Source organism: Mauremys mutica, chromosome 4 (genome assembly GCF_020497125.1).
Source record: "Mauremys mutica isolate MM-2020 ecotype Southern chromosome 4, ASM2049712v1, whole genome shotgun sequence".
Taxonomy (NCBI): Eukaryota; Metazoa; Chordata; order Testudines; family Geoemydidae; genus Mauremys; species Mauremys mutica.
Window position 1 is genome coordinate 125187139 of NC_059075.1, and position 26278 is coordinate 125213416.

The 26278-nt window shown below is 48.1% G+C and overlaps 1 protein-coding gene across 1 annotated transcript; it reads left to right on the forward strand.

Moving 5' to 3' along the window:
- Nucleotides 1–2788: 2788 nt before the first annotated feature.
- Nucleotides 2789–25055, forward strand: PSMA5 (proteasome 20S subunit alpha 5). The gene is made up of 9 exons (XM_045016439.1): nucleotides 2789–2996; nucleotides 7685–7751; nucleotides 11015–11141; nucleotides 13357–13424; nucleotides 14480–14587; nucleotides 14692–14750; nucleotides 15802–15904; nucleotides 19963–20049; nucleotides 24764–25055. The coding sequence occupies exons 1-9, from the start codon at nucleotides 2968–2970 to the stop codon at nucleotides 24839–24841; spliced, it is 726 nt and encodes a 241-aa protein (XP_044872374.1). The 5' UTR covers nucleotides 2789–2967; the 3' UTR covers nucleotides 24842–25055.
- The last annotated feature ends 1223 nt before the right edge of the window (nucleotides 25056–26278 follow it).

Genomic DNA, 26278 nt, shown 5'->3' on the forward strand with positions numbered 1-26278 from the left:
GGCCTGCTGCCATTATAAACCTGGTACTGTCCGGGCTGGTTTAGGGCCGGGGGAGGGGCATCACTCCCTGCCGTGGCAGGGCTGGAACTGCGGGAGGGGCATCTCTCCCACCACAGCCCTGAGCACCTGCACAGCTCTTAATAGGCTGCTGTGCAGCCGCGTGGCCACGCAGCTTAGAGGGAACTTAGGTCCACAGTACCACATACAAAAATAATCTGAAGTAAAAGGAGAAGAGAACTCAGGATAGTCCAGACTTAAAGGGGAAGGGGGATTTTATGTCTAGCATTAAAGATCATGGACTAAGACCCTTTGAAAATAAGAGAAGATGCTGACTTAGTTGTGCTGGAGGGCCCTGGTATAACACAAACCATAAGTAGGGCCCTATCAAATTCATGACCATGAAAAACCCATCATGGACCATGAAATCTGATCTACCCCATGAAATCTGGCTATTGTAGGGGAGGGGCTGGATTGGGGCTCCTACTGTGCACTGAGTTTCAACTGCTAGTCCTGGACAGGCTGGGGACAGACAGGACTTCCTCTTCCCTTGCATGGGCTGCTCCCGGGGCTGGGTCAGACTCACCTCCAGGAACCTTCCCCAGCTGCAGGAAGCTCCAGAGCTCTGAAGGCAGCATGACTGCAAGCAGCAGCGCAGAAGTAAGAGTGGCAATACTATACAATGGCACCCTTACTTCTGTGCTGCTGGTGGTAGCAGCGCTGCCTTCAGATCTGGGCAGCTGGAGAGCGGTGGCTGCTGGCTGGGAGCTCAGAGCGTGGGAGGGGCAGAGATGGGGGTGCCCAGCTGGGGGCTCCTACCATGCATCAGGCTCCAGCCCTCCCTAGCTGGGCTGGGACTTCCTCTTACCATGCACGGGCTTCTCCCAGGGATTGGTCAGACCCACCTCTGGGAACCTACCCCAGTTGCAGGAAGCTCCGCAGCTATTGGCTGGGAGCCAGGTCTGGCTCTAGGCACCAGTGCAGCAAGCAGGCGCTTGGGGTAGCCAACAGAGAAGGGCGGCACATCCGGCTCTTCAGCAGCAATTCGGCGGCAGGTCCCTCAAAAACACTGGAGCTGGCCCTGCTGGGAGCCCAGCTCTGAAGGCAGCACCACTGCCAGCAGCAGCCCACCAGGACTAGCAGCTGGAGCCAGGGCTGGCTCCAGGCACCAGCTTAGCAAGCAGGTGCTTGGGGCGGCACATCCAGGTATTCGGCAGCAATTCGGTGGAGGGTCCCTTGCTTCCGCTCGGAGTGAAGGACCTCCCGCTGAATTGCCACAGATCGCGATCGTGGCAATTTTTTTTTTTGGCTGCTTGGGGTGGCAAAACCCCTGGAGCTGACCCTGGCTGGAGCCTAGCACATGGTAGGAGCCCCCAGCTGGGGTGCCCCAGCCCTGTCCCTCCCCAGCTCTGGATCCAGCTCTCAGGAGTTAAAGGGGCCTTGGACTGGCTATAGAGGAAGGGGGGAACCATGGCACCCAGTTGACCATAGGGCCTTGGGTAGTCACCCACATCACCCACCTATAAGGCTGGCTCTGTCCCCTCCAAAAGTGATGACCCCCACACCCTACCATGCCACCCTCACTTCTGCGCTGCTGCTGGCGGCAGTGCTGCCTTCAGAGCTGGGTGCCTGGCCAGCTGCCATCCTCTGGCCAGCCAGCTCTGAAGGCAGCAGTGCAGAAATAAGGGTGGCAATACCTCAACCCCCCTACAATAGCCTTGCAATCCCCCCATGACCCTTTTTTGGGTTGAGACCCCCCCCATTACAATACTGTGAAATTTCAGATTTAAATATTTGAAACAGTGAAATATATGATTTTTAAAATCCTATGACTGTGAAAGTGACCAAAATGGATCATGAATTTGATAGGGCCCCAGCCATGAGTTAACATCTCATAGGGGACTTATATGTACATTCAGAAGAAGATGATTCACAAGTGGATTTCAGTTTTCAATCAATCAGTCTCTAAACCATTAAACCTATGTTTACTGAGTGTTTGCAAAACAGCAAGTCTGAGATTTACAGAGGTCTGAAGGTGGTTTACCAGCAGCGCTGGTAATTCAGAATTTGTGATTTGTACTTCATTATTTATTCTGTACAATATGTAAAAATCATATTTTTAAAAATATTGTAAAAAGTAATACATTTTGGAGTATTTTTGTTGCCTTCTGCTTCTAGAGTTGCTAGGGTGCATTCACTTTGTGATTTGAAAATTTTTGCTGCAACAAAGGGGGGGTGTCTTTTTTTAATATGAAAGCTGAGAGTCTTGTGCAATCTCCTGATCTCTGCAGGTGGGGCTCTAGCAAAATACCACAACCACTGTGAGACTTGTCATGAACTCACCAGTTGTGCCCAGTAGTGAGTGGTGGGGACAAAGGTTACTGCCACCCTGGTCTGGTTACTCTGGACCTGGTGCCCCACTGGGAGCAGGAGCAACAGAACTCAGGACCTGCTGGCCTCGGCCCCTTCTACTGCACCTGTACCGGCCCCGGCCCCAGCTCCCCACTGCTAGGCCCACTCCTCCCACATCCCGCCTCTTTCTCCCTGCTGGGCTCAGCCTCCCCCGCGCGACCTGTGCCGGCCCGCCCCTCACACCTGCTGCCCCACCCCCCTCATTACCATCTGGGTTCTTCCCCCATCGGAAGAATTGAAGAGGGGGGCGGGATCCCCATACACGTTAGACACTGGCAACCAGCAGCCAATCAAGGCTTGGCAAGGTAGCTTTTGACCAATAGCAAAGAGGCAAGACTGGATCCCGCCTCGGACGCCTATTGGCGATGGTACGGTGACGTATTAGGGTGTTTCACCAATTGGGTAGCGAGAGGGGCGGGTCCGCGCAGGCGCAGTACGGAGCCGGTTGCTGACAGGGCCGCTCGCCGCAGGTATCGGGCCTGGCGTGAGACTTGGATCCGGACTCGGCGTTTCCCTGCCCCGCACGCACCGGCCTTCAGCCCCGCGCGCGTCGCCGCCATGTTCCTCACCCGCTCCGAATACGACAGGTGAGTGAGGGCGGGCCCGCCCCGGCGCGGGCCTCGGTCCAGGCCCAGGATCTGCCTCGTCATGGAGCCCGGCTGGGCCTGGGGCTGGGTCACGCCGGGGGCGGCCCAGCCTCCGAGACCCCTGCGCAGCCTCTCCCGCTGAGCCCCCCAGCGCCCGCCCCTCTGCCTGGGGAAATCTGCCCCCATGAGCCTCCCAATTCCCTTTTCTCCTTCCGCCCCCAGCTTCCCAACTGTCTCTTGGTGGGGAAATCCCCGCTTCCAGACCCTGTCCTTGGGCCTCTTCCCTGGTGCTGTCAGTGGGGATGAGAACGAGGCCTCCAGTGATTCCCCTCGGGTGTTCCCATTACCTTCACCTTGGCCCTGAACTGGCCCCCCTTAGTGGGGGAGTACAGACCCCACTACATCCTCACTCTGGAATGGTCTGTAGACTACACCTCTGGTGGGGGCCCACATTTGGAGTCCCTGGGGAATGCTTTAGCCACCCAGCCTTAATGTGTCTGAAGTAGGAAACTTGGGGTTTGTTTATACTGGCACTGTACAGCCCCCTCCGCCGAGCGCTGCAAGTTTCAGCGCTGTAAAGTGCCATTGTAGCCAGTGCACCAGCGCTGGGAGCTACTCCCCTCGTCGGGGTGGCTTTTTTTTAGAGTGCTGGGAGAGCTCTCTCTCAGTGCTATGTCATGACTACACAAGCCATGTTAAAGCACTAAAGTCAAAGGAACACCCTCAGATTATCCCACTACAGTATCTTCCTTTTCCACTCATGGCACCCAACTCTCCCTGAAGTCTCTTGAGATTAAATACCAAAAGTGCTGCAGTATGGCTAAAAGTCTGATGTAAAGCAGCAGTAACCAATTGGAGTCCAAGTTAGCAAGGTCATTTTGGCTCTGTCCACACTACAATTACAGGTGGCCGTAGACTTCGTTACAAGAAAGAGACACATTGGATGGGTTTCAGAGTAGCAGCCGTGTTAGTCTGTATCTGCAAAAAGAACAGGAGTACTTGTGGCACCTTAGAGACTAACAAATAAATTTGTTAGACATATTGGAGAGAGGTAGTTGTAGAGTAGTTGGAGCCTTGTCCCTAATTCAACATATTGTGCCTTTTGTATTGTAGTTTCACTGCTGTTCTTGAACACTTGGGCCCTGTCTATGCCATGGCTCAATCTGCTTTAAATATGGTGGTGGTTAGCAAGTGTTAATATAGTTTCCCTGACCTGAGTAGATGAGGCCTACTCATGTTAGGCCTCCTACTGTCTGGCTTGCAACTCAAACTATAGTGTAGGCAGGGCCTAAGAAGCAGGCTGGGTTAGTCACAGAGTGACTCCGAGTTTTCAGGCTTTTGGTTTCATTTTTAGTTGGACTGAACGCTATGTTTTGCATGGTTATAAAACTGCCATCAAAGCAAATAAATAAAAACTACTCTCAGAAAGTTTAGGTGACCATGTAATCATGAGCTAAGCGTTTTGTGGCGATCTGACAAATGTGAATTTGCACATGCACCCTTGCACTTTGAATGTATTTGGAATTGTTCAAATAACAACTTTTCAATTAAAAAAAATAGCTAATTGTTCCTCATACAGTTACAAATCCTAATACAAACTTGCAATTGTATTCCAAAATGATTGCAATATATATTGATATGACAGCAAAGTCACTGGGTACAAAAACAACACAGGAATATAGAAATCATGGTGAGACAGTTTTTCATTGATTTGAGGTTTATTGCTGAGAAAAATGCAAAGTTAATTAACTTTGATAAATGGCTAAGTTGCAGCTAATGCTTCTACCTTTTTATGGTTTTGTGTGTGTGTGTGTATAATTCAGATGTATAAGATCCTGATCCTGCAAGGAGACTTGTGTGGGCTGAGCCTCACTGAAGTCACTGAGGCTTTGTTTGTGTGCAGTGATCCACCCACGGAGCCCTGTGCAGGTGCAAGAGTCTCTCCATATGGAACTCATTGCAGATTTGAGGCCTCAGGGTAGATCCTTTTGCATGGTAGGGTATAATCCAGAATTCTGTTGCAGCAATTAAAAATAAAAATCTGAGTGACCCTGAAAGAGAGTTAGCAGGAAGATATTTACAACTTCTTTGATGTACTGTAACAATACTATATACATCTCACATTTCTATATGATTAAAATACTGTGGGGAAAATAGCTTTATGTGCTGCAAGGCTACTTCGGACTGGCAGCGTGGTGGGGGTAATTAGGAAGAGAGTAACCTCAAAATGTAGCTTGTTGCTGCTGTTGCGAGTTGTCTTGGTGTCCCATCGAGCTGTTTCTTCCCATCTGAAGTCTCTTCAGTTGTCAGCAGCTTGATTGTTCTACCCTCTATAATATCTCTTTTGGGGATGGGAACCAGCATCTATTTTGCCCATCCCTTGCATGATGATCATCTTCATGGGAGCAGCTGGGGGGCTCATTCAACAGCAATTCCTAACGTAAGTTTGCCTGCAAATTGTGGATCCAGAACAAGATAGTACAGGCACACAGCCCTTCTAGCTCTAGATTTTGGGTAGTTGGTGGGACAAGGCTGCTTGGATTCCTTCCACTCTTTGCAGGAGTGTCTCTTCTCTCTCCCCCCACCCCCTTCCACATATCAATATGGCACTTCGTTCTCCTTCCCACTCCCCCACAAAGGTTTAAATAGATATTCCCTTCATCCCTTTCCACCAATAGGTTCATTTCTTTAGTGTGGTGTTGCTCCTATTTCTAACTGCCCAACCCAAAATACCAATTAAGTCTCTTTTATGAAGAAGGGCTATATGCAGTATTGCTAGAGTAGTCCAAGATTTTTTGTGGGTGGTGGCATGGAATGAGTTCCTGGCATATGCCAGTGGCTGTCTGTGCCCTGGGTATCAGCATCTGGACCAGTCAGGTGGGGCACTGTGCTGTACCAAGTATGAAGTTTCATACAGTTATATTTAAAATGATACTGTCTTCCAAGGTGAGGCAGAAGTCACGTGTTAAGAAATCTCCCAGAGTCCCCACAGATTTCTGGATGTTAGTGAGGCATTTGGTGGTGGCATTGGATTCACGTAGGCTACATCTGCACTACAGCACTTACAGTGGTGCAGCTGCACCGATGCTGCGCTTGTGGTGGAGACACTCTAAGCCAGTGTTTTTCAAAGTACAGATCAGGCCCTGGGTCACCTTGCTGATTCAAATTATAACGATTGTTGCTGCGCAGCAGCTCTAAAGGAACCTGGAGAGGAGAAAGGAAGGAGGTGGGTGGGAACTGGGGAGGGGAGCAAGGTGGGGCTTGCAGGGCTGCTGCAGGCATCTCCCCTGGCCCTCCGGAGCTTGCTGTTGTGGCAGGAGAGAGGGGCCCTTCCCCCGGAGCTCCATGCAGAGGGAGAGAGGGGCCTTTCCCTCGGGGCTGGGGGGAGTCCTCTGGCCCCAGCCCTGGGGCAGCCTGCTTGCTGCACCCCAAGCTTCTCATCCCTGGCCCCACCCCAGAGCCCGCATCTCCAGCTAGTGCCCTTACCCCCCCACATCCCAACCCTCTGCCCCAGCCCTGAGCCCCCTCCAGCACCCTGAACCCCTCATCTCCAGCTCCACCCTAGAGCCCTCACCCCCAGACAGAGCCCTCACCCCCTCATGCCACCCTCTGCCCTTCCCTGGGCCACCTCCCACACTCCTTACCATGGGCTTACTAAGGCTAGTGTCGGTTATGTAAAGTGGGTTAACCTGGAATGTTTTGCAATATTATGATTTTATGAAAACTCTAGTCAAAAGTTATAATTATGTTGGGTTACGAGCATCAACAATTTTCTTCAACTGGGTCATGAGGAAAAAAGTTTGAAAACCGCTGCTCTAAGCCAACGGGAGAGAGCTCTCCTGTCGGGTTGTTAACTCCTGCCTCCGCAAGAGGCAGTAGCTATGTAGGTGGGAAAAACTCTTGCTGAATATAAGCAAGGTAATAGCTTTCCTGAGCCAATAGGAGCATATACTTTTTAGAGTCCAGTGGCCATTCTAGCATTTGCTTGTGGAAGGTCCCTTGAAGCATTACTTCCTACATTTATAATTGGACTCACTGGAATTCTAGGGCATCTTCTGCTTCTTTGTCCAGTCCCTGCTGCTTTTTCACTTCTTCCTCTTTTTAAAACTTGTGGATCTACATCCCTCTAGTCCAGGGGTCGGCAACCTTTCAGAAGTGCTGTGCCGAGTCTTCATGTATTCACTCTAATTTAAGATTTTGCATGCCAGTAATACAATTTAACATTTTAGGTCTCTTTCTATAAGTCTGTAATATATAACTAAATTATTGTTGTATGTAAAGTAAATAAGGTTTTTAAAATGTTTAAGAAGCTTCATTTAAAATTAAATTAAAATGCAGAGCCCCCTGGACCAGTGGCCAGGACCCAGGCAGTGTGAGTGCCACTGAAAATCAGCTCGCGTGCCGCCTTCGGCACGTGTGCCATAGGTTGCCTACACCTGCTCTAGTCAATATCTGCCATGTTGGTGTTCGCTTTCTGAATATACAGGTGGCATGCTGCTGGATGAGGAATGTACCTCTATAAACTTATCCAGCCATTGACTTTAATGCACTCTTTCTGCATTACCAGCTGACTTGACTTAGTGCCATTAGGTCCCTCTGTGGAGTTGAAACAGGAACTATTTTCTCTGATGTTTGTCCTTAAGTTTTTGGCCTTTTCTCTAGCTCTGATTTTGTTTTCTTCATTGCAGGGGTGTGAATACCTTTTCTCCAGAGGGGCGGTTGTTCCAGGTGGAATATGCAATTGAGGCTATCAAGGTATTGCAAACCTCAGCCATTGTTGATACATTGCAATCTGTAGCCCAAATGCTTCTAATTGTGATTGGGTTTAGTCACTAAGGATGGGAGAGCTCTTAAGAAAAGTCCCGTTGTTCATTTCAGTAGTTGACACTCTTCATTTGAAGCGAGGACTGAACCAGTGCCCTATCATTATTTATTGTTCCCTTTTTGTGTACACACACCTGGTGGAGCGCTTATGTTCATACAGTGATGCTGGTTAATAGCAATCCTGATGACATCTTGCAGTTGAGAGCCAATCCCGTTCCATTGATGTTCATGGGCTTCGGGTACTGGCAACAGGCTTGCCACTTATTAACAACTTTTTCTGGAGGAAAGACCTCAGCTGCAGGCAGGTTTGCAGGGCTATAGCAAGGAAAGGAAGCGCTTGAGGCTGCACAGTACGTCTCTCGGCACGCCCCAGTGCTTCCTTCTCTGGCTGCAGCTCCACAAACCTGCCTGTGACCAGGAACTGCCATCCATGTCCCTGGCACTATGGGCTGGGAGGGGAGGCTGTGGGCTGGGCAGTGATAGAGAAGGAGACTTCAGCCCAGATGCTGGGGCTTTCCATAGAGAGTGTAGGTGCTGAGGCCCAACAAGGCTGCACAATACCTCTCCCTGCACTTTCCTGGCTGTGTCCTGTCCTGGCACCAGGGTCTCAGGCTGTCCTAGTGCTTGTTCCCTGGCTGCAGCCCTGCAAACCTGCCTTCTGCTTATTGGCAACTTCTGGACAGCAGCAATTTTTACTGGGAACCAAGATGTTGCTAATAAGCAAAATCTATTGTATAATCAATTGAATTGAATGTTAGTTATCACTTAGGAACGCCACAGCCTGGAGTGGGGGAATGGGAAAGACCTCTTCCCCAAAACTACACAGTCAGCAAAAGTTTGGGGAAACTACTGAATGCCAACATACTGCCAAATGTTGTGACTGGGACCCCCCAGTTCTAACTTGAGATTATTAAAGATCCCATGGCATTTTTGAGAGTTGGCGTTACGCCAACATACAAACCAAATTCTAATGTGAGTAATTACATTCTAGCTCCTTAAATGCCCCCCTATAGCTTCAATTAAAAATATTCACTTGATGCCCTGAACCTTCTTGGGCTAATGGAGCATTGCATTCTGGGATGTGTAGTTTCCACATACCGCCTCTCTCAAAGATTACCATTTTATAACTACACTATTCTGTGTTAACTAGGTGACCTTTATTTTTTTGGCTAATTGCCAAAGAAATCGGGGGTTTGTGAAGTTTGGCAGTGCCTGTTTATAATGGTTGGGAATGTTCTTTCTGTTGCAAGTGATGCAGTTGTCTCATTGCACATGCACAAGATATGTTTTAAATGAATTGAGAGATGGAGGTGTATTTTTTCTAATATGTAAAGAAACCAACAGTTTCTCCCCAAATTTGATGCAGAGGGTTTTAGTGTAAATGGCATTGAGGAAAGAAATCTTTTTTTATAGGTTTCTCGATGGCCTCTATTTAGGAATTAGTGTTAAGGGTCCCTACAGATGAATATCTTCTGTGTTACTATTGCCCACTCAAACACTTTGGCCACAAGGAGCAGGCAAGGTGCAGCTATTCATTTTCGAGTTTTTGGAAGCAAGAACTCTTACATGCATCCTAGTAGTCAGCGTGTTGCTCAGAAAATACATATAATAAAGCTGAAATCTAATCCATAGGATAAACTTGCTTGTCTTTATTGTCAGTTCCACCAATAAGTCTGGAAATGAATTAAATTTATGCTGCTCAAATATTGCCTTAAAGATGCTTGGTACATTATTCCATGTATCGGGAGTACAGGGGGGTCCTTCATTTTACAGGGAATAAATTGGGGCAGTTGGTAATGCAGTCTTTGCAGTACCTCAAACAATAATATTTTGTTTCATAATTACAGTCAAAGCTTTGAATATGGTTCAGGCAAGATATATACTTAATAAGGGATCCAGGTGGTTCAGTCATTGAGAAACATGTAGGTGAAGATGATGCACACAAGAATTCCCTAAATCTGGATGTTGCATTTGACAGTGGCATGATTTAAGGCTTGTCTACATGGGGAAATTTACTGATATAATTATACAAGTAAACTTCCTTGTGTAGGCAAGCTCTTAAAGTTATGAACAGGCAACTGATAGCAAAGTATTTAATCCTAGTTTTGGTGCCCTGTGTGGCCTTTGTTGGTCACCTCACTTCATTATTCATCATTTCCCTGTCTCTAAGAGGAGTGTAATACTTAATTATCTCAGAGGGGAGTTGAGGATGCAGTAATTAAGGCATGAAAAGCGGTATGTGGTGTGAGTGCAAAGTATCTCTCACTTGTACACTAAGTAAATTCTGAGACGGTAGGGGATTTCACAGCAAAGGAAAGAATAAAAGTGACTAAACTAATAAAATTATTCTGAAAATATTAGTTATATCCTGTTTTAAGGCCTCCATGGAAATCAATGCATCTGACTTTAATTTTGTTCTGCAAAAGAAAATTCACAAGGCTCTTTTTAATCTGTAAAATAAAAAAAAAAATCTGAGAGATTACGGTATAGCTCGGGGAAGAGATTAATTACTAATCTGCAAGAAGGTTTCTGGGTCTCAATGAACTTTCAAACTGCACATCCTGAGCAGTTTAACTTCCTCTGGTTCCCAGATCAAATTCTGACCACTTAGTTTAGCTCTCACTGTGCATTATCCTGTATTTGTTGTGAAGGTACATAATTGTAGGTACCTTAGTGCAGCGGTTCTCAAACTTCATAGCACCATGACTCCCTTCTGACTACAAAAATTACTACACAACCCCAGGAGGGGGGACCGAAACCTGAGCCCCGCCGCCCCAGCTGAGGGTGAGGAGCAAAGCAAAGGCCAAGCCCCTCCCCGGGCAGGGGGTCTGTACTCTGAGCTCAGTTGCTCAGGTCTGAAGGCGAAGCCTGAGCCCTGCTGCCCAGGACTGAATCCCTCGGGCTTTGGCCCCAGCAAGTATAACGCCAGCCCTGGCAATCCCATTAAAACGAGGTCGCAACCCACTTTGGGGTCCTGACCCACAGTTTAGAACCCCTGCATTAGAATATGCAGAATCTTTTTCTGCTACTGATGTTGTAGTACAGTAATGGCATCATTCTGGGGGGTAGAGATATTACAAATGATGTAGGTCAAGATGAGCATCCTCATTTTGTGTAATTACTAGGGTGCCTACACTTTGGTATCTAATGTTGTAGACTATGTGTGATGGTGGTAACTGTGTGTGTGTTCTTAGCTTGGCTCCACAGCCATTGGGATTCAGACATCAGAAGGTGTTTGCCTGGCAGTGGAGAAGAGAATCACCTCCTCGCTTATGGAACCCAGCAGTATTGAGAAAATCGTAGAAATAGATTCTCATATAGGTAAGAGTAATGCAGGTTTGTTCCTTCTCATGGTAAGGCCTGTTGCATCCTTCCAGCCCTGACGTGTAATGAAAGCCTCTCCTCCAGAAGAGTTTCATGAGAGACTTGTCTTGAAACATGGCTTCTGAAGTCAGCTCTCAGGCCCTCACGTGGCTTTCTTGGGTGGGAACAAACAAGCAACTCCCAGCAAATACTGGGTACTGGTTTTCCAGGCTCCAGGCCAGCAGGACATAGTTGCAGGAGCAGGAAGCAGCAGCTGAAATGCTCCTCCTGTTTGACCTCCCTAATGAAAGCTCATCCCCAAATTTAGATCTGGGAGGGCACGGAATTATTGCAATGTAAAGGTTTGATCCCAGGCCAGTGTCTGTGCTGGGAGCTCACTGATTGGACCACTAATGTTAGCCTGTTCCTCTGTGCTCAAGGCAGCTTACTGCGTCTGCAGGGGGCCCAAGGAAGACTGATTGCCAAATATGTCAGCTTAAAAAATTAGAGCTCTCCTAAGCACTAGTCTTGTAAGTGATGAGAATTGGGGTGGGCTGTGCTGCTTGTGAAGAGACAGGCTAGATTCCCAGAAAAGAAACTTTCTCCTCTGCTTTCTTATGATACAGCCCTTTCCACAGCTACCAGCAGCCATGTGGTATTACAGGTTGAACAAATCTATTTATTTATAGCCTCTTATTTCAGCCAGCTTATAGCAAGGCGAAGCTTCACTGATGTGGTGCCTCCTGCTGGTCGTCCTGAGAATTAGCTCTTCCAGCCCAGAGCGCCTTGCCTGCCGCTCGCCTGCTGCTGGCCCGTGTCCCTCCTGGACCCTGGTGCCCCTCTACGTCAGGGTTCTGCCCCCAGCAGTAACCCACAGTCTGGGTCTCCCTACCCAGGGAACCCCCCCAACCCTCTATCCCCACCTTGCCTCAGTGGCTACTGCCATTCACCATCTAGCCCCTGCTCACTGGGGCAGACTGCAGTCTATAAACCACCCATCATTGGAAAGGAGGGGTTCAACCAGCTGCCTCTACCTATTCCCAGGCTACACTTCTGTAGCCCCAGTACCTTTCCTGGCCTTTAGCAAGGCTTGCAGCCTGGAAGGTTTTCAGGCTGGAGCTCCGCAGCTCCTCTGGACTTCCCCCAGCCCTGCTCCACTCTAGGTATCCCGCTCAGCTCCCAGGTAGCCAGGTCCTTCTCTCTACAGCTAGAGAGAAACTCTCTGCGCGCCTGGCTCACAGCCCTTTTATAGGGCCAACTGTAGCCTGATTGGGGCGTGGCCCCAGCGGTGGCTCCTTCCCCAGTCAGCCCAGCCTTTCACAGCTGCAGCCCTCTCTGGGGCTGCTTTTAACCCCTGTTCTTCAGGAGTGGGGCAGCCACCTCACTACACAGCTACAAATGTGCAACTTGGTGGTATTGTGTGTGTATATCAGCGACATGCATCTGACGAAGTGGGTATTCACCCATGAAAGCTCATGCTCCAATATTTCTGTTAGTCTATAAGGTACCACAGGACTCTTTGTCGCTTTTTACAGATCCAGACTAACACGGCTGCCCCTCTGATACTTGTGTGTATACCAAATACTGTCAAGCAGAAAGGTGACTCTTCCAGTACTTAGATTTTTGGTCAATAGCCCCACGGGTCCTCCCACTCCAACCCTTCACTCTCACATGTGTTGTAGGTCCCCAGCCTGAATTCTGGCTGCTTTGTGCTACCCAGCCACTAATTAATTCACTCTTACATTATGCCACCTGTGTTCAGGAAGCTGGTGAGTGGCACCCTGTGGAGCCTGATTGCTTTCTCAGACCTCTTACTGTGCCAGTGCCAGCTAATAGAGAAGCAGCCAGCCCTGTTTTCAGGGGAGGTTAACTTTATTCTTTCCAGCTGGTTTGGCTAGTGTCTTGGATTCTCTTCCAAGGTTCCAGATTCGGTTCCTTTGTCAATTCACTGCAGTGGTGGTTTTTTTGCCCTGATGAGCCATAGCTTTAGCCATCTAGCTGAGTAGTAGAACCTCACCTGTCTGGCAATTCTATTTGCATCCAGTGTTCTTCACTTTCTGACCTAAACTGTTGTACAGTGTTACTGAATGCTGTTGCACAGCAGGCACGTTTGGCCCGGTGGGTGAAGGAGTACTTATGTCACTAGTATAGTGCTTTGAGGATTTGGGAGACAAAAGTGGTAGATAACTTCATTTATTAAGTTATTTGTCACAATTTCTCCCCTTTGTTTCAGGCTGTGCCATGAGCGGACTAATAGCTGATGCAAAGACTTTAATTGATAAAGCAAGAGTGGAGACACAGGTAAAGCTTCCTCTGTTGTTATTCCCCCTCCCCAAAACAGTGACCTGATTCTGAGAACAGATTATTTTTGTGGCCAATTGGATGGTCCCGGTACTTGCAGACCTGGGTAGCAAAGGCAAACAATGCTGAGTAGGAGGAGAAACTTGGAGTCAAGCCCAGCAGCTGAAATTTCACAGGTGTTTGGCAGAACTGACTCTCTTGCTCTCATTTGTTGTTTGTTTTGGTCTTTTTAGTAGTGAGAGCTTGGTATGAAGAAGGAACTGCATTAAATTCTCTTGTAGAGGGGCTTTGCCTGGGGGACTCACAGCTGGTATGGGTGGATAAAGGCACATCAGCACTGCTCCTCCCCTTCTTTTGGAGTAACATGAACCCTTCTCTCCTTTCAGCTGAGTGTAGTTCTAAGATGCCCTGGCTTTGCAATCACCCTGTTAGTGGCCCAGGGTCTCAGGCTTCCCTAAGGGAGCAGCAAACTAGTAAAGGGACCAATCCACTACTTCTGAAAGAAGCCCTTGTGAATTGGTATTTCCAAATTACTGGGTTTTTCCCATCCCAAACCAGGCCATGAAGATGCCCTTCTTCTGAGAGGCCCATGTCACAGACACATGTCCTTTAGCTTGGGATGTCACTTCTGAGCACTTCCTTGCATTATCTCCATATGGTAATTGAACGTACTGCCCTCGTAATGCTCCAAGCCCCTGCCAGGTTAGGAAATGGAACTGGAGTCCAGAAGCTGGGAATGGGTGAGAGGGGATGGATCACTTGGTGATTACCTGTTCTGTTCATTCCCTCTGGGGCACCTGGCATTGGCCACTGTCGGAAGACAGGATACTGGGCTAGATGGGCCTTTGGTCTGATCCAGTACGGCCGTTCTTATGAGTCTTCCGCATGGCAGTGAAGAGCACCCTCACAAGGCTACATGGCAGGCTCGTTATCTTTGAGACCCTTTTATTCCATCAGAGCATTGGCTTGTGCATGTGTCCTGTTGAGGATCACGTGCAAGAAATGGCTTTTGGAAAGGGATGGGTAGTTCAAGCCCTTGTATTATCTTCTCCTAGAATCACTGGTTTACATACAATGAAATCATGACAGTAGAGAGTGTGACGCAGGCCGTATCCAACCTAGCCCTGCAGTTTGGAGAGGAGGATGCTGATCCTGGTGCTATGGTGAGTAGGTGCTGGCACAGGACACTTTCTGAGTGTAAAACCGTTGGATTTCCTCTGCCTTAACAGTCCTGGTCTCTCTCAACCCTCCTGTGGTTTTGTTACAGTCTCGTCCATTTGGTGTAGCACTGTTGTTTGGAGGAGTCGATGAAAAAGGACCCCAACTGTAAGTTCAACTCTCTCGCTGATTCATGCTCTTCTTGGGAAGAGGTGGGGCTTCTACCTGGAGCACCACAAGATAGTCTTATTAGACAAGAAATAGGGAATTGCATAGAAATCAACATCTTGAGCTTATCTCAGTATGTGTCTGGGGATACAACAAGCTGCAGTGGTTGCCTGTTCAGTGTTGAACAGAATATCCTTGCAGTAAATCCTGATTTTAAGTCTTATTTAAGTTGAGAATAAAGTGAGAAGGGGAGATCTTTCTTACCCTTCCCCAGAGAACTAGCAGAACCACTCGTAAAATAATATCTGGAGCCTGCTATACCATTCCTTAGGGAGGGGGTGGGAGCGCTTGTAACCAGAAACTCAATGTGCTCCCAAGATCCAGACCTTCCTGGAGTGGTGGGGGGTGGAAGCTCCATGAATGCAGTAGGAGGAACAGCTCAGTCAGAAGAATCTCTAGCTGAAGGTCTGTCTTTCTGGGTAACCATGGCCTCAGTCCCTAACAGAATAACAAAAAATCCTGTTCATGTGAAATGCTTCCGCTAGGGTTGCAAATGATAGTGACAGAAAGGGGTGCAACTCTAATTCTAGTTTGGATACCCTGGTTGTCTGTTGGGTTTGGCATTTGCTTCAGGGCATTTTCTTGACCTTTCAGCCCCTTTGGAATCTTGGTCTGAATTTCATCTTGCCCTCCAAATGCCAGCAGGAGTTACCTGCTGCTGGTGTGTCTTGTCTCAGCAACCCCTCAAATCTGCCATACAGGATGATGCTGGCTTTAGCCACATATGTACCCTGAGCCTCATGTACCCAGGCAAGCTGCCACTCTCTAAATTTCACCAGATGAGTCCTTAGCTTCCAGCTGTAAATTGGGCTCTGCAGCGAACTTGCATCCGATGAAGTGGGTATTCACCCACGAAAGCTCATGCTGCAAAACGTCTGTTAGTCTATAAGGTGCCACAGGATTCTTTGCTGCTGTTTCATTATTGTGAATCTTCTGGGGAAACCCCTTGCAATGCAATGGCATAAGACACTCTTACCTGTATTCCTGGCAGGTTTCACATGGACCCTTCTGGGACATTTGTGCAGTGCGATGCCAAAGCAATTGGATCTGCCTCGGAAGGTGCACAGAGCTCCCTGCAAGAGGTTTATCACAAGGTAATGGAATGAGTTCAGAATTACACCTGCTGATTAGCTAGCTGATGTTTGCAGTGCCCTGGGAAGTAGGTATTACCCCTACTTCATGAGTGGGGAAACTAGGTACGGGGGCTAAATCCTGAAGGGTAATACCAGAACACCCCAATGCTAAGGTATGGTATAAACACACTCCCCAAAGATGATACAGGGACACGCTAACCCCTCCTAAGGATAAGGTCAGGATGACAGCGTGATGGATAGAGATGTTTTGATCGAACCAACAGGTACAAGTTAAAGGGTGGTAACTAACCATATCAGAGAGGCAATATGTAACTTGTTTGTTTCGGTGTATAAAAGAGGGATTGCCGAGGGGGTGTGTCTGTCTGGACTAGTGGGGAGCAGAAGGTCATGCGTGCTCACTGAGCTGCGCCCATTGTAATGGGTATACACGTGTTAAGTGTCCCCATAGAACAGGGGCTCTCATAACAAATATTTTGGTGGCCTCAGAGTGTGGCCACCAACTCTTGCTGGTGGCCGCTCTGACAAACCAGGTTCTCTGTCCCTGTCTCCTACAACCCTTCAGCGAGAGCCTGCTTCAGGCAAGGGGGTTGGGAACTCACCAGCCATTTGCAGAGTCCCAGGCTCCCTTTGCCTTGCCCAGGCAGGAGCGGGGTAGCTGTCCAGGGGAGTGCCCCAGCAACCGAACACTGCAGCCACCTCCGATGCCACGCACACCAGCCCCATGTGCCTCCAGAGGCGCTGTCCAAAGTCCCTGAGGAGGGCACAGATCCCTTCTGGCGGCACCAGCACAAACACCAAGGCAGCGCATCTCGCTGCTTTTGGTAACAGCTATTCAGGAGCAACGGCTGGATGCTGCAGGTAGAGGCCATTGCTTCCCCCCCCTTTTGAAGGCTGTTGTGGCTGAAAAAAAATCCATTGGTGGCAGCATTTGAGAAACACTGCCATAGAGTTTACCAGGTGCTAGGACCGTTTTTCATAAACAATAAACCTGGCCGAACACCTTTGCTACTGATCCGAGTCTGTGATCTTCTTGGGACTTTAACCCATACAGCAGACCTTGATTGATCTGGTCAGAGCCAGTACATTACAACACACATGCAGCCAACAACTGATAGCAGCTAGTCATCCATTCTTGGGTATCCTATAAACCAGGCCCGCACAACATGCGGCCCGCGGAGCGTCACTGTGCGGCCCCCGAGGGGATTCTAAATCCCCCGCACACGGTGCTCTGCGGGCAGCCCAGAGCCCTTTGAATCCCGGCCGCGGCCAGGAATCAAAAGGCTCTGGGTTGCCCGCAGCGGCAGGGAGCCCAGAGCCCTTTAAATCCCAGCTGCGGGCGGGAGTCAGAGGGCTCTGGGCTGCCCGCAGAGATTCCCAACCGCAGCAGGGATTTAAAGGGATCAGGGCTCCCCGCGGCTGCGGGCAGCCCAGAGCCATTTGAATCCCGGCATGCAGCCGCTGTTTGCCTGTGCCCCAACTGCCCCCCAGGATCCCACCCCCTATCTAAATGCTGCTGCTTCTTGTCCCCCGATTGCTCCCTCCCAAGACCCCTGCTCCAACTGCCCCTTGGAACCCCAGCCCCTATCTAAGCCTCCCTTCTCCTTGTCCCCAACTGCCCCCTCCTGAGACCCCCCCAACTTTCCCCTAGGACCCCACCCCCTACCTGTCCCCTGATAAACCCCTGGGACTCCCATGCCTATCTAACTGCTGCCTGTCCCCTGACTGCCCCCCTGAACCTCTGCCCCATCCAACCACCCCTGCTCCCTGTCCCTTGACTGCCCCCTGGAACTCCCTACCCCTTCTCCAAACCCTAGCCCCCTTACCGTGCCACTCAGACCAGCGTGTCTGGCTCCATGCAGCTCCAGACACATTGCTGCCATGCTCCCCCGTGGAGCCCACAGGCAAACCCCACCCCAGCACCTGCCTCCCAGATTTGAACACCTCAAAATTCAGGAGTGCTCAAGCTCAGTTTGGGCAGCTGTTACTTCATTTCTCCCAAATCAAATATACTGATCCACTGTAACTTGCTGTAGAAAAAGCAGGATAAAATTGAGCAAGAAATGCTTATTAGCACTGGAATTGCTATTTTCAACAGCCATTGCCTTTTTGTTTGTTTAAGGAAGACAGTGATATTGCACTGGCAAATTCCCCATAGAAAGAAAGAGTGGAACAAAAGAATAATAAAGGCACCTCAACTTTTCCTCATTTATGGAGGACAGTCTTATAATATGCATCCAGATATCCTCCAATCACACAAGCTGAAAATTGTTCCACTTTACTGCAGCTCTGTAACCATATGGGAACCAATCCTGTCTGTGTTTTGTGCACATCCAAAATTCCTGCTGAATGACCTGCCCTGGGAGTGTTACCAGTGACCCAGGGCTGGGGAGGCAGGAGGTGTGTGTGGGGGGGAGAGGCACTGGTGGGGGAGAGCCCAGGGCTGGGGCAGCAGCAGGCGGGGGAGGGCACTGGTGGGGAGGAAAGGGGGAAGCCCAGCGCTGGGGTGGCAGGGTGTGTGGGTCAGTGGGGGGAGAGCCCAGGATTGGGGCAGCAGGGAGGTACAGGGGGGAGCCCAGGGCTGGGATGGGGGGCAGCGAAATTTTTATTTTGCTTGGGGTGTTGTCAGAGTGGTACCGGTATGGTGCTCTGCTTTCTCCTTGTTGATATCACTCGGCTGCGTGCGTGAGTTCCCTCTGTTTGCTGCCCCAGCTCTGCGCAGATAGCTGACACAGCAGACCCGACGAGAACCCCCAATAACCACAGAGTCCAGTAAGATGCAAAGCCATGTTGGCTAGGTTTATTGCGACCTCGGACACCCGTGCAGGGTCCCCGTAGATTACTTAGTCTACCGGGCGTACTGCGAGAGAGTGCCTCTTGGCAATGGACCCGGCTCGGTGGCGGGACTTTCCACTCCCCCTTTGGCCGGACAACGACACCGCCTCAGGGATGCATTCTTATACACAGATACAAACAAGTTACACATCACACCTGACGTATTGAGGTGCAACCCCTCTACGTAGCAAGGTACAACCCCTCTACGTATTAAGGTGCCGCCTTCTACCTTGTACATGTTGGTTCGATCAAAACAACATTTTACCCTTTTGCCCCTGTCATTGGGATGGGTCGGCCTGTCCTCCTGTTATCTATGGAATGTTTCAGTATAGTGTGTTCTAGTGCTGTGTTTATGCTAGGTGAATATATGTTTATGCAGCATCAGCCCTTTTCATGCCAGCTTCTGTGAGCAGGGCCTACCTCTGGCTTACAGCTTAACTTTGCTTTATGTTAGCAAAGTCTTGACCATTACTTTAGTTCAGGCCTCAGGCCTCATACTGGGCCTTTATACCAAGGTTTATATCTTAGAGCCTCCTCTTACTACATGGGGCAGCAAAAAACCTAGAGCCGACCCTGCCGGGTTCCCCCAGCCGCCGGAGCCCCGAGCCCTTTAATTTGACCCTGAGGGCTCTCAGCCACCTCTTCAGTTGGGAGCCCCCGGTTGATTTAAAATAAAGTATCACCTCCCCACCCCCAACCTTCCTTTTTGGCCTACAGCTGTTTTGGTGGGGCGGTGCTGGGGAAGGAGGGTTTGTTTCTGCAGGGCTGGACAGCCCTGGGGCGAGGTGTTTCTGCGGGGCTGGGAGGTTTCGGCCCTCGGCTGTTTTCTTTGGAGGAATGTGGCCCTCGCCACTTTACGAGTTGTGCAGGCCTGCTATAAACCACTGGCTCTGGACATTGGCTCATGGGGGGGCCTCACATGTTAGAGCACGAAGATGTCTGTGAATATGGAGGTCAAGTTTTCATAATTGTTAAAACATGTACGCAGCAATTTATTACCTTGCCTGAACTACATTCCTCACTACTGCAGTGTTGGTAATACATATAATTTGGTGACATTTTGATTTGCTGCCAATGGTATCTTGACATGATATTTTGGAGCAGGACAGAGGGAGGACATGACTTCTAGGGAGGATGTGATTTTCTTTTTTCAGAGGACTGGTTAGAGGGGTGTGCTAAGCAATGAAACTGAGTGGCTAACTTTTGTGGCTTGTTTTATTTAACAGTCAATGACACTGAAAGAAGCAATCAAGTCATCCCTTGTCATCCTAAAGCAAGTTATGGAGGAGAAACTGAATGCAACTAACATTGAGGTACGTGCTGCTGTACTGTTCTTCCTTGTATAAGTTTGTAGGAGTTTGCAGCATTTGGACTACAAGAAAAGTCTATCCTGTTTATATTCTATGCTTCCCTGGTCCAAGTCTCTGTGGTTGCACAGCAAGTGTGTCCCCTTTTGGTGTCTCACCTGATACTAAATCAGGGCTGGTTTTAGATATTTGTCAAAACAGCAGTGACTGGGATGAGGGGACTTTAAAACAGGGCCAATCCGCAACTCTTAAGCCTTCAATCTCTTCCTGAGGTGGTGATTCTTGTCTGTTTCAACATCTATATATTTCTAATGTGCTCATTGGCATAATATCACTGTGTTGCCACATAACTCCATGTGGCATATCTGAAGTAAGAATGAAATCCTCAATCTTTCTCTTGCTGTGGGCTCTTGGGAAAGTGTTGTTGGGCTCTTCTGCCCTGCTAATTGGAGAATGCTTGTCTGAGTGAATATCTGAATCCTGCAACACTCCCTGAATGTGGCTAGGCTAGGCTTTGTATTACTCTCCAAAACCTTGAAGGGGGGGCCCTGCTGAGAGCACTAACACAAGATCTCAAGAGTTGCCAGAGTGGACATGTCATGCCAGCTGGGCAATTTTTTTAGGGTTTCCCACTGCCATCCTTTCTTGGCACTTCCAAGGAATGAAAATTATACAGCTTCAGGACTTGCTATTCTTAGTCTTGTATCAGTGCAAAAATCCTTGTTAGATAACAAGACCAAAGAGATGGGTTTCCCAGGCTTCAGATCTCTGGGAATGACTTATGTAGAGTCTGTTAACCTCCACTTCCTAGTGATGAGCAGCAGCCTTGCCAGATGTAATTTGGTTCAGACATGCTAATGCTTTTTTTGGGGGCAAATAAAAATTGTTTTCCTCTTGGTAAAGGGTAGGTGAATAGATTTCTTTTTAGCAAGGCTGGTGTATAACATTTGTTTCTATTTCTGGCAGTTTACAAGATAACTGAACCTTAAAATCATGTCATTCTGACTACTAACTTGCTCTTGTGTTTCTTCAGTTACTGATGTGATTTCAACAGCTGCTGTCTCTAGCTGGTAACTTTCAAGCTGAAAGTAATAGGCACACACTCTAATTTTGGGTGCCTCTGTTTTTGACTGCCCACCCTGAGATGCCTGGGGCCTGACTTCTCAGAGTTGTGAGCTGCAGGTGCCTTAGCTCTGGCAGTCCGTGAAGAATCAGTTGCTGAAATTATAATGGAAGTGAGGTGGGGAAGCGAAGCAAGATGACGGTCAGAATGATGTGATTTTACATTTTTGTATGCACAACCTACTAAAGCACAGAAATACTTTGGGTCCAGTATAAATGCTCTGAAGTCCAGTAAACTTCCCTAAGCGCTGTTCCTGAACAGTACCAGCAATAGGAGAGAAGTTTGACTACATTAGATACTAGCAGCCGTTTGAACAACAAAAGCTACTAGCAACAGGCATCTGACACTAGCTGTGCTGCTTGTGTCTAATATTAAATGCTGCTAGTGAGCCCTTCTGAGATGATAAACTGAGCTGTCCTGGAGAGGAGAGTGCCAGGTTGAGTTTGCACACTCAGAGCACAATCTTGTGCCATCCCCAGAAATGTTCCAATTAGCAAGGACTATGTCATGAGCATTTTAACAGGGTAGCAAGCCCCTTAAATGAAATTGGACTCAGCTATCCTTTTTCAGTCCAGGTGTGCTCTAGTTCAGTGTAATGAGGGTGAGGCTGCCCCAGGAGTTATAAACAAGAGCTCAGGATCCTGAGGTACAGTTTAGAATGGAAGAGAGTCCAGAGGCTTGAGAGTAAGGAGCTCAGAGGAAGAGCAGAGCTGGGCCGAGAGCTCAGGGAGGAGATGTCCCTGAAGCCAGATCAGGTTGGGGAAAGCAGAAGGCAAGAAGGCAGTTGGAGGTGGGGCCCCTACAAACTTCCTCAGGCCAGAGTTCTGATGGCTGAGAGTGGCAGAGGGTGATGCCTCTGAACTGGAGAGCTGAAGCTGGAAAGCCAGAGAGGGCTGAAGGACAGATGGGTGAGCCTGCTGATGTCTCAGGCAAGAGCTGGAACTATTCCTGAAAAGGAACAAGGTTGGAGAGAATCCCCAGCTAGAGGCACTGAGATGGGGCATGTTGAGAAAAGCCAGAGCTGTACTTGGTGTTGGACTGTTGGGACAAATGTGCTATTTGGACTGTGCTGGGGGCATCTTGGTTTATGGTAGGTAGCAGGACTTCTGGTAATAAACTAAAACTGCAACAAGGGCTACTTATGTATTCCAAAGGCTGTACTGAGTTTATTTGAGGAATAGAGGGAAACTGAGACAAGGGACCACTTGCAGGGCTGCCATGAGGCTACAGTGGGGTGCCCAGTAAGGGGCCACACATTTACTAGCATGTTTGCTCATTATTACTATCTTACAAATCCAGTATCTTGGTCAGTAAAGCTTTCTTCTGGATGACTGACTTGTAGTACAGTGTGTGAAGAAATCAGTGCAGAGTAATGTGTACAGTATACTTATGTCAGGTCCTCATTTAACAGGGCTTAACTGTCCTCAGCATACCTCTATATGCACTGAGGAATCACTATCAGGTTTAAGTGTGAGAATAATGTACTGAGGATTAAAGGGGCACTGTAGACTGAAATCACCCTTCTAGTTGAGAATGTTTGACTTAGTTACTATATCTGAAAGGCTAGAAGGCAAACTGAAGAGAGAGTTAAGGTTTGGGGTTGGGTTTTTTTTACATTTGACATCACGGTGTTTGGGTTTTTTCACATAGAAGCGGGGTGTAGAAAAACAACATGAAAATGTGGTAAAGGAACAGTTAAAAATATACGTTGACAGCAGGGTTCAGGAGCCAGTGCAGCACCTGAAACGTCTCTCAATTTGCTTTTTCAATGTGACTGTTTCCCTTTACTTAACCTCTTTCCTTACAGACAAGTTTTAAAATCTAGAGCAGTGGTTCGCAACATGTGGTCCACGGGCTGCTGGGCCCAGTCAGCACACAGCTGCGGCCCATGTGACATCCTCAGGGCCATACAGGTAGTATATATATTGTGTGGCTGTGGCCCACATAACACACAGAGAGCGATATGCGGCCCACAATGGTAAATAGGTTGCAAACCACTGGTCTAGAGATTGGACAAATTTGAGTCGTTCACTAGTGTCTTTGAATGGTGGTTTGAGGGCATGGGTAGAGTTGTGCTTAAAGGGTTACCCAGTCAAAGTGGGTCCAGTATCTTAGGCTAAAACTATCAAAAGCAGTTGGTGATTTTTAGGTGCCCAACATGAGACTTCTTAAACAGAGCTGTCTTTCAGAAAGTGCCAACCGCCCGCCATCTGAAAGCCAGGCCTGGTTAAGGTGTCCCATGTTGGGACTCATCATTTAGAAAATGCTGGCCTTAAAAGTTCTTGATTTTTATACTCTTCACCTTTTACATCTTCGATGTTCTTTGCTCCCCTGCTGGTGTCTGTGGGTGACCACAAAGCAGAGCCAGTGGGGCCCAATGGAAGCTCCAGGACATGCAGGGCCTGGGCCCTTTTTGTTCTGCACTTCGGTGCCCAGTCCTTCCTCTTCCATTGATGTATGGCAGCAGCATACTCCCCATTCCCTAGAGAGTGAAGACTTCTGCCTCACTTCCAGAACTCAGTACATCCCAGGGCGGTCCAAGGAATGAAGATTCTGTGCCACACACACTAGCAGCCATGGATGCTCCCCAGTCCCCCTTGTCAGCTGCCACTGCTTCTATTCTTTACTGCTGTCTTTCCATATCAGCCCCATTAAATGGCTCTTCAAATGTTCAGTTGTTCATTTTCCAATTTCTTCTTAATATTTTGGTGCTTGGTCCATGAAGGTTCCAGGCAGTCTGCCCTAGAAACTGAATTCCTTTGGTCCAAACAGCATCAGGAGATCCATGCCCTGCTCTGCCTTGCCTTGATAATGTGCCTCTGTCCTGTTCTCCTGGGGTCACTTCCAAGAGAGTGAACTCCCTCTCAGCCCAGGTCCCCTTGAATCCCTGGCCCTCTTGCTATCTCCATGTGAGCCACTAAACAACTGATTGAGAAATGGCAGTGACTGATGTTCGCTACTGACCAGGTCTGTATTTGAAGTAATGACTTAGATGCAAATTGCCTCTTTGGTTACCAGTTTCCCAAAGATACTCAAGCTCAGTATTAACAAATTGTCCCCTAATGATATGAGTTGTTACAGGCTCATTTTTAGAATGCCTGTGTAACAGGACAGGGCTTGTAACCCTGGTTGTTATAGAAGAGGGCAGCTGGCTCCCTAATCTTGCCTCCTGAAGATGTTGGTCAAAAGATGTTTGCCTGAATCTGATTAGAAATGGGACTGGGCTGAATTGCAGCTTGTCCTCCCCCTCCTCCCCCCCCCCCCCAAGTGTCTGCTGAAAAATTAGTGCTAACCGGTCTGTCCCTGCAGAGGGAGAAGCAGCTGAACCTGAGCCGTTCCCAGTAGATGTTTCCCTGAGCTGCTGCTACGATGAGGAGATTGAGTCAATTAGAAGCTATTTCTGCAGCAGGCAGCTATTTTGGGGAATCAAAGAACATGTTACAGGCTGGAACGATCTTGCTGGGCTGGCGGATCAGGCAGCCGAGAAGGAACAGCTGCTCCATCTCTGGCAGTTTCTCTGTTTCATGCCCTGTGCTGTCACTTACTCACGTATGCAGGCAAACAGTTATACTGAACCCTTTCTTCTTCTCCTTCCAGCTTGCAACGGTGGAGCCCGGAATGAAGTTTCACATGTATACGAAAGAAGAGCTTGAAGAAGTCATCAAGGATATCTGAAAAACACAGGGCTTGAGAGAGAGACTCCCTCAAAAGCCTCATTCCCTGGTCTAAGTGAACTGAAAGAAGTCAGTTCGCTTTGAGTGCCCGTGATTTTATTTCCAGCAGCGTTATGTGCTTGCTCTTTGTAGAAGGCTCTAATGGTTTTTTTTACAGGTTCTGTACATAAACAATCTACAATAAGAAAATGAGAATAAATCCTTTTGTTACTCTATCTTGATTGTCTTGTATTGAAGATCTGGGGTGGGGGGAGATGCGGAACAGATATAGAACGACCTCTGCTGTTTACTGTTTTACCTTGCAGCAGTTTAAGCCCTGCATCTAATGTATGTTCTGCAATCTGGCATCCCTAATAAAACTGCTCTCCCTGCCCTGCTATGCACACTGCTTCTCTGAACGGTATGGTCTGGTGTTCCCAGACATGGCATGACCTCCAGCACCCACTCTGGGGAAGATCCTTTCTGGCAACTCCAATGGCAAAGCTCCCTCTTGTGGAGAATGCTGTAATAACATACTATCTGTAATGAAACATCTGATCCAATGTCACTTATCGGAGACGGATCCCCCTTTGTGTATCCAGTGCGTCAAAAAGACCCCCTGCTAATCCAGATTCATCTCGCCCATTCTCCATGTGTCCAAGGCTTGCCTGTAGTTTTGACTTCTGTTGAAGGTTGTGAAATCAATAACTGGATTTGACATTCTTTCTTAACAGGAGCCTTAAAAGTAGGACCAAAGAGCATGGTAGGATACTTATACCCTTAACTGGAAATGAATTTTAATGTACCAAAGTCCTGTGACTTTATTTTCATAGTTAATTTTCATAGTGACTACTTTTCCCAGATGTGAAATTGCTTTGAGATTTATGGGTGCAGTATTGCCCTGTTAACAATCAGACTAGTGTCATTTATCTCTGGTGATTGTCATTTAAATCAGTGTCCTTTTTGCTTATCTAGAGTGAATCTTATCCCATTATTTGTCTCACTTTTGTTCCCAATTGAGTAACACACAGCATTAGTTTCTCTAACCAGAGGAGAGCTGTAACTTCTGCTGCACAATCTGGGTACAGGGGATTGAGATCAATGTGTGTTGGATTGTTAAAAGTAAAAGGAAGCTCTGCTTAATAATCAAACCACAAATGTTTGTTCCTGTGAAATCAAGGTCTTATTTTACTAATGCTATTTCAGAATTTAGGAAATTAGCTGTGTGGTGGTTCCTGCCAGTAGAGGGGTGTGGCTACAGTTCTGTTGAGTGGGTGGCTCTTTAAACCCTTGCATACGATTGAGGGTGGACCTACCTGAAGTTTCACCTTGTCTTTCTTATTTTGAAAAATTAAACAGTTTCATAATGAAGAAATTAGAACTTTTGTTTTTTGTGAAATAAGCAACTGAGGTAGCATTTTTTAATACAGGCATTGAGAGACTCTGAGTAGTGCAGAGA

Coding starts and splice junctions, on each gene's coding strand:
- PSMA5 (XM_045016439.1), top strand. CDS start 2,968: ATGTTCCTCACCCGCTCCGAATACGACAG. Junction 2,997..7,684: donor ACCCGCTCCGAATACGACAG/GTGAGTGAGGGC, acceptor TCTTCATTGCAG/GGGTGTGAATACCTTTTCTC. Junction 11,142..13,356: donor AGAAATAGATTCTCATATAG/GTAAGAGTAATG, acceptor CCTTTGTTTCAG/GCTGTGCCATGAGCGGACTA.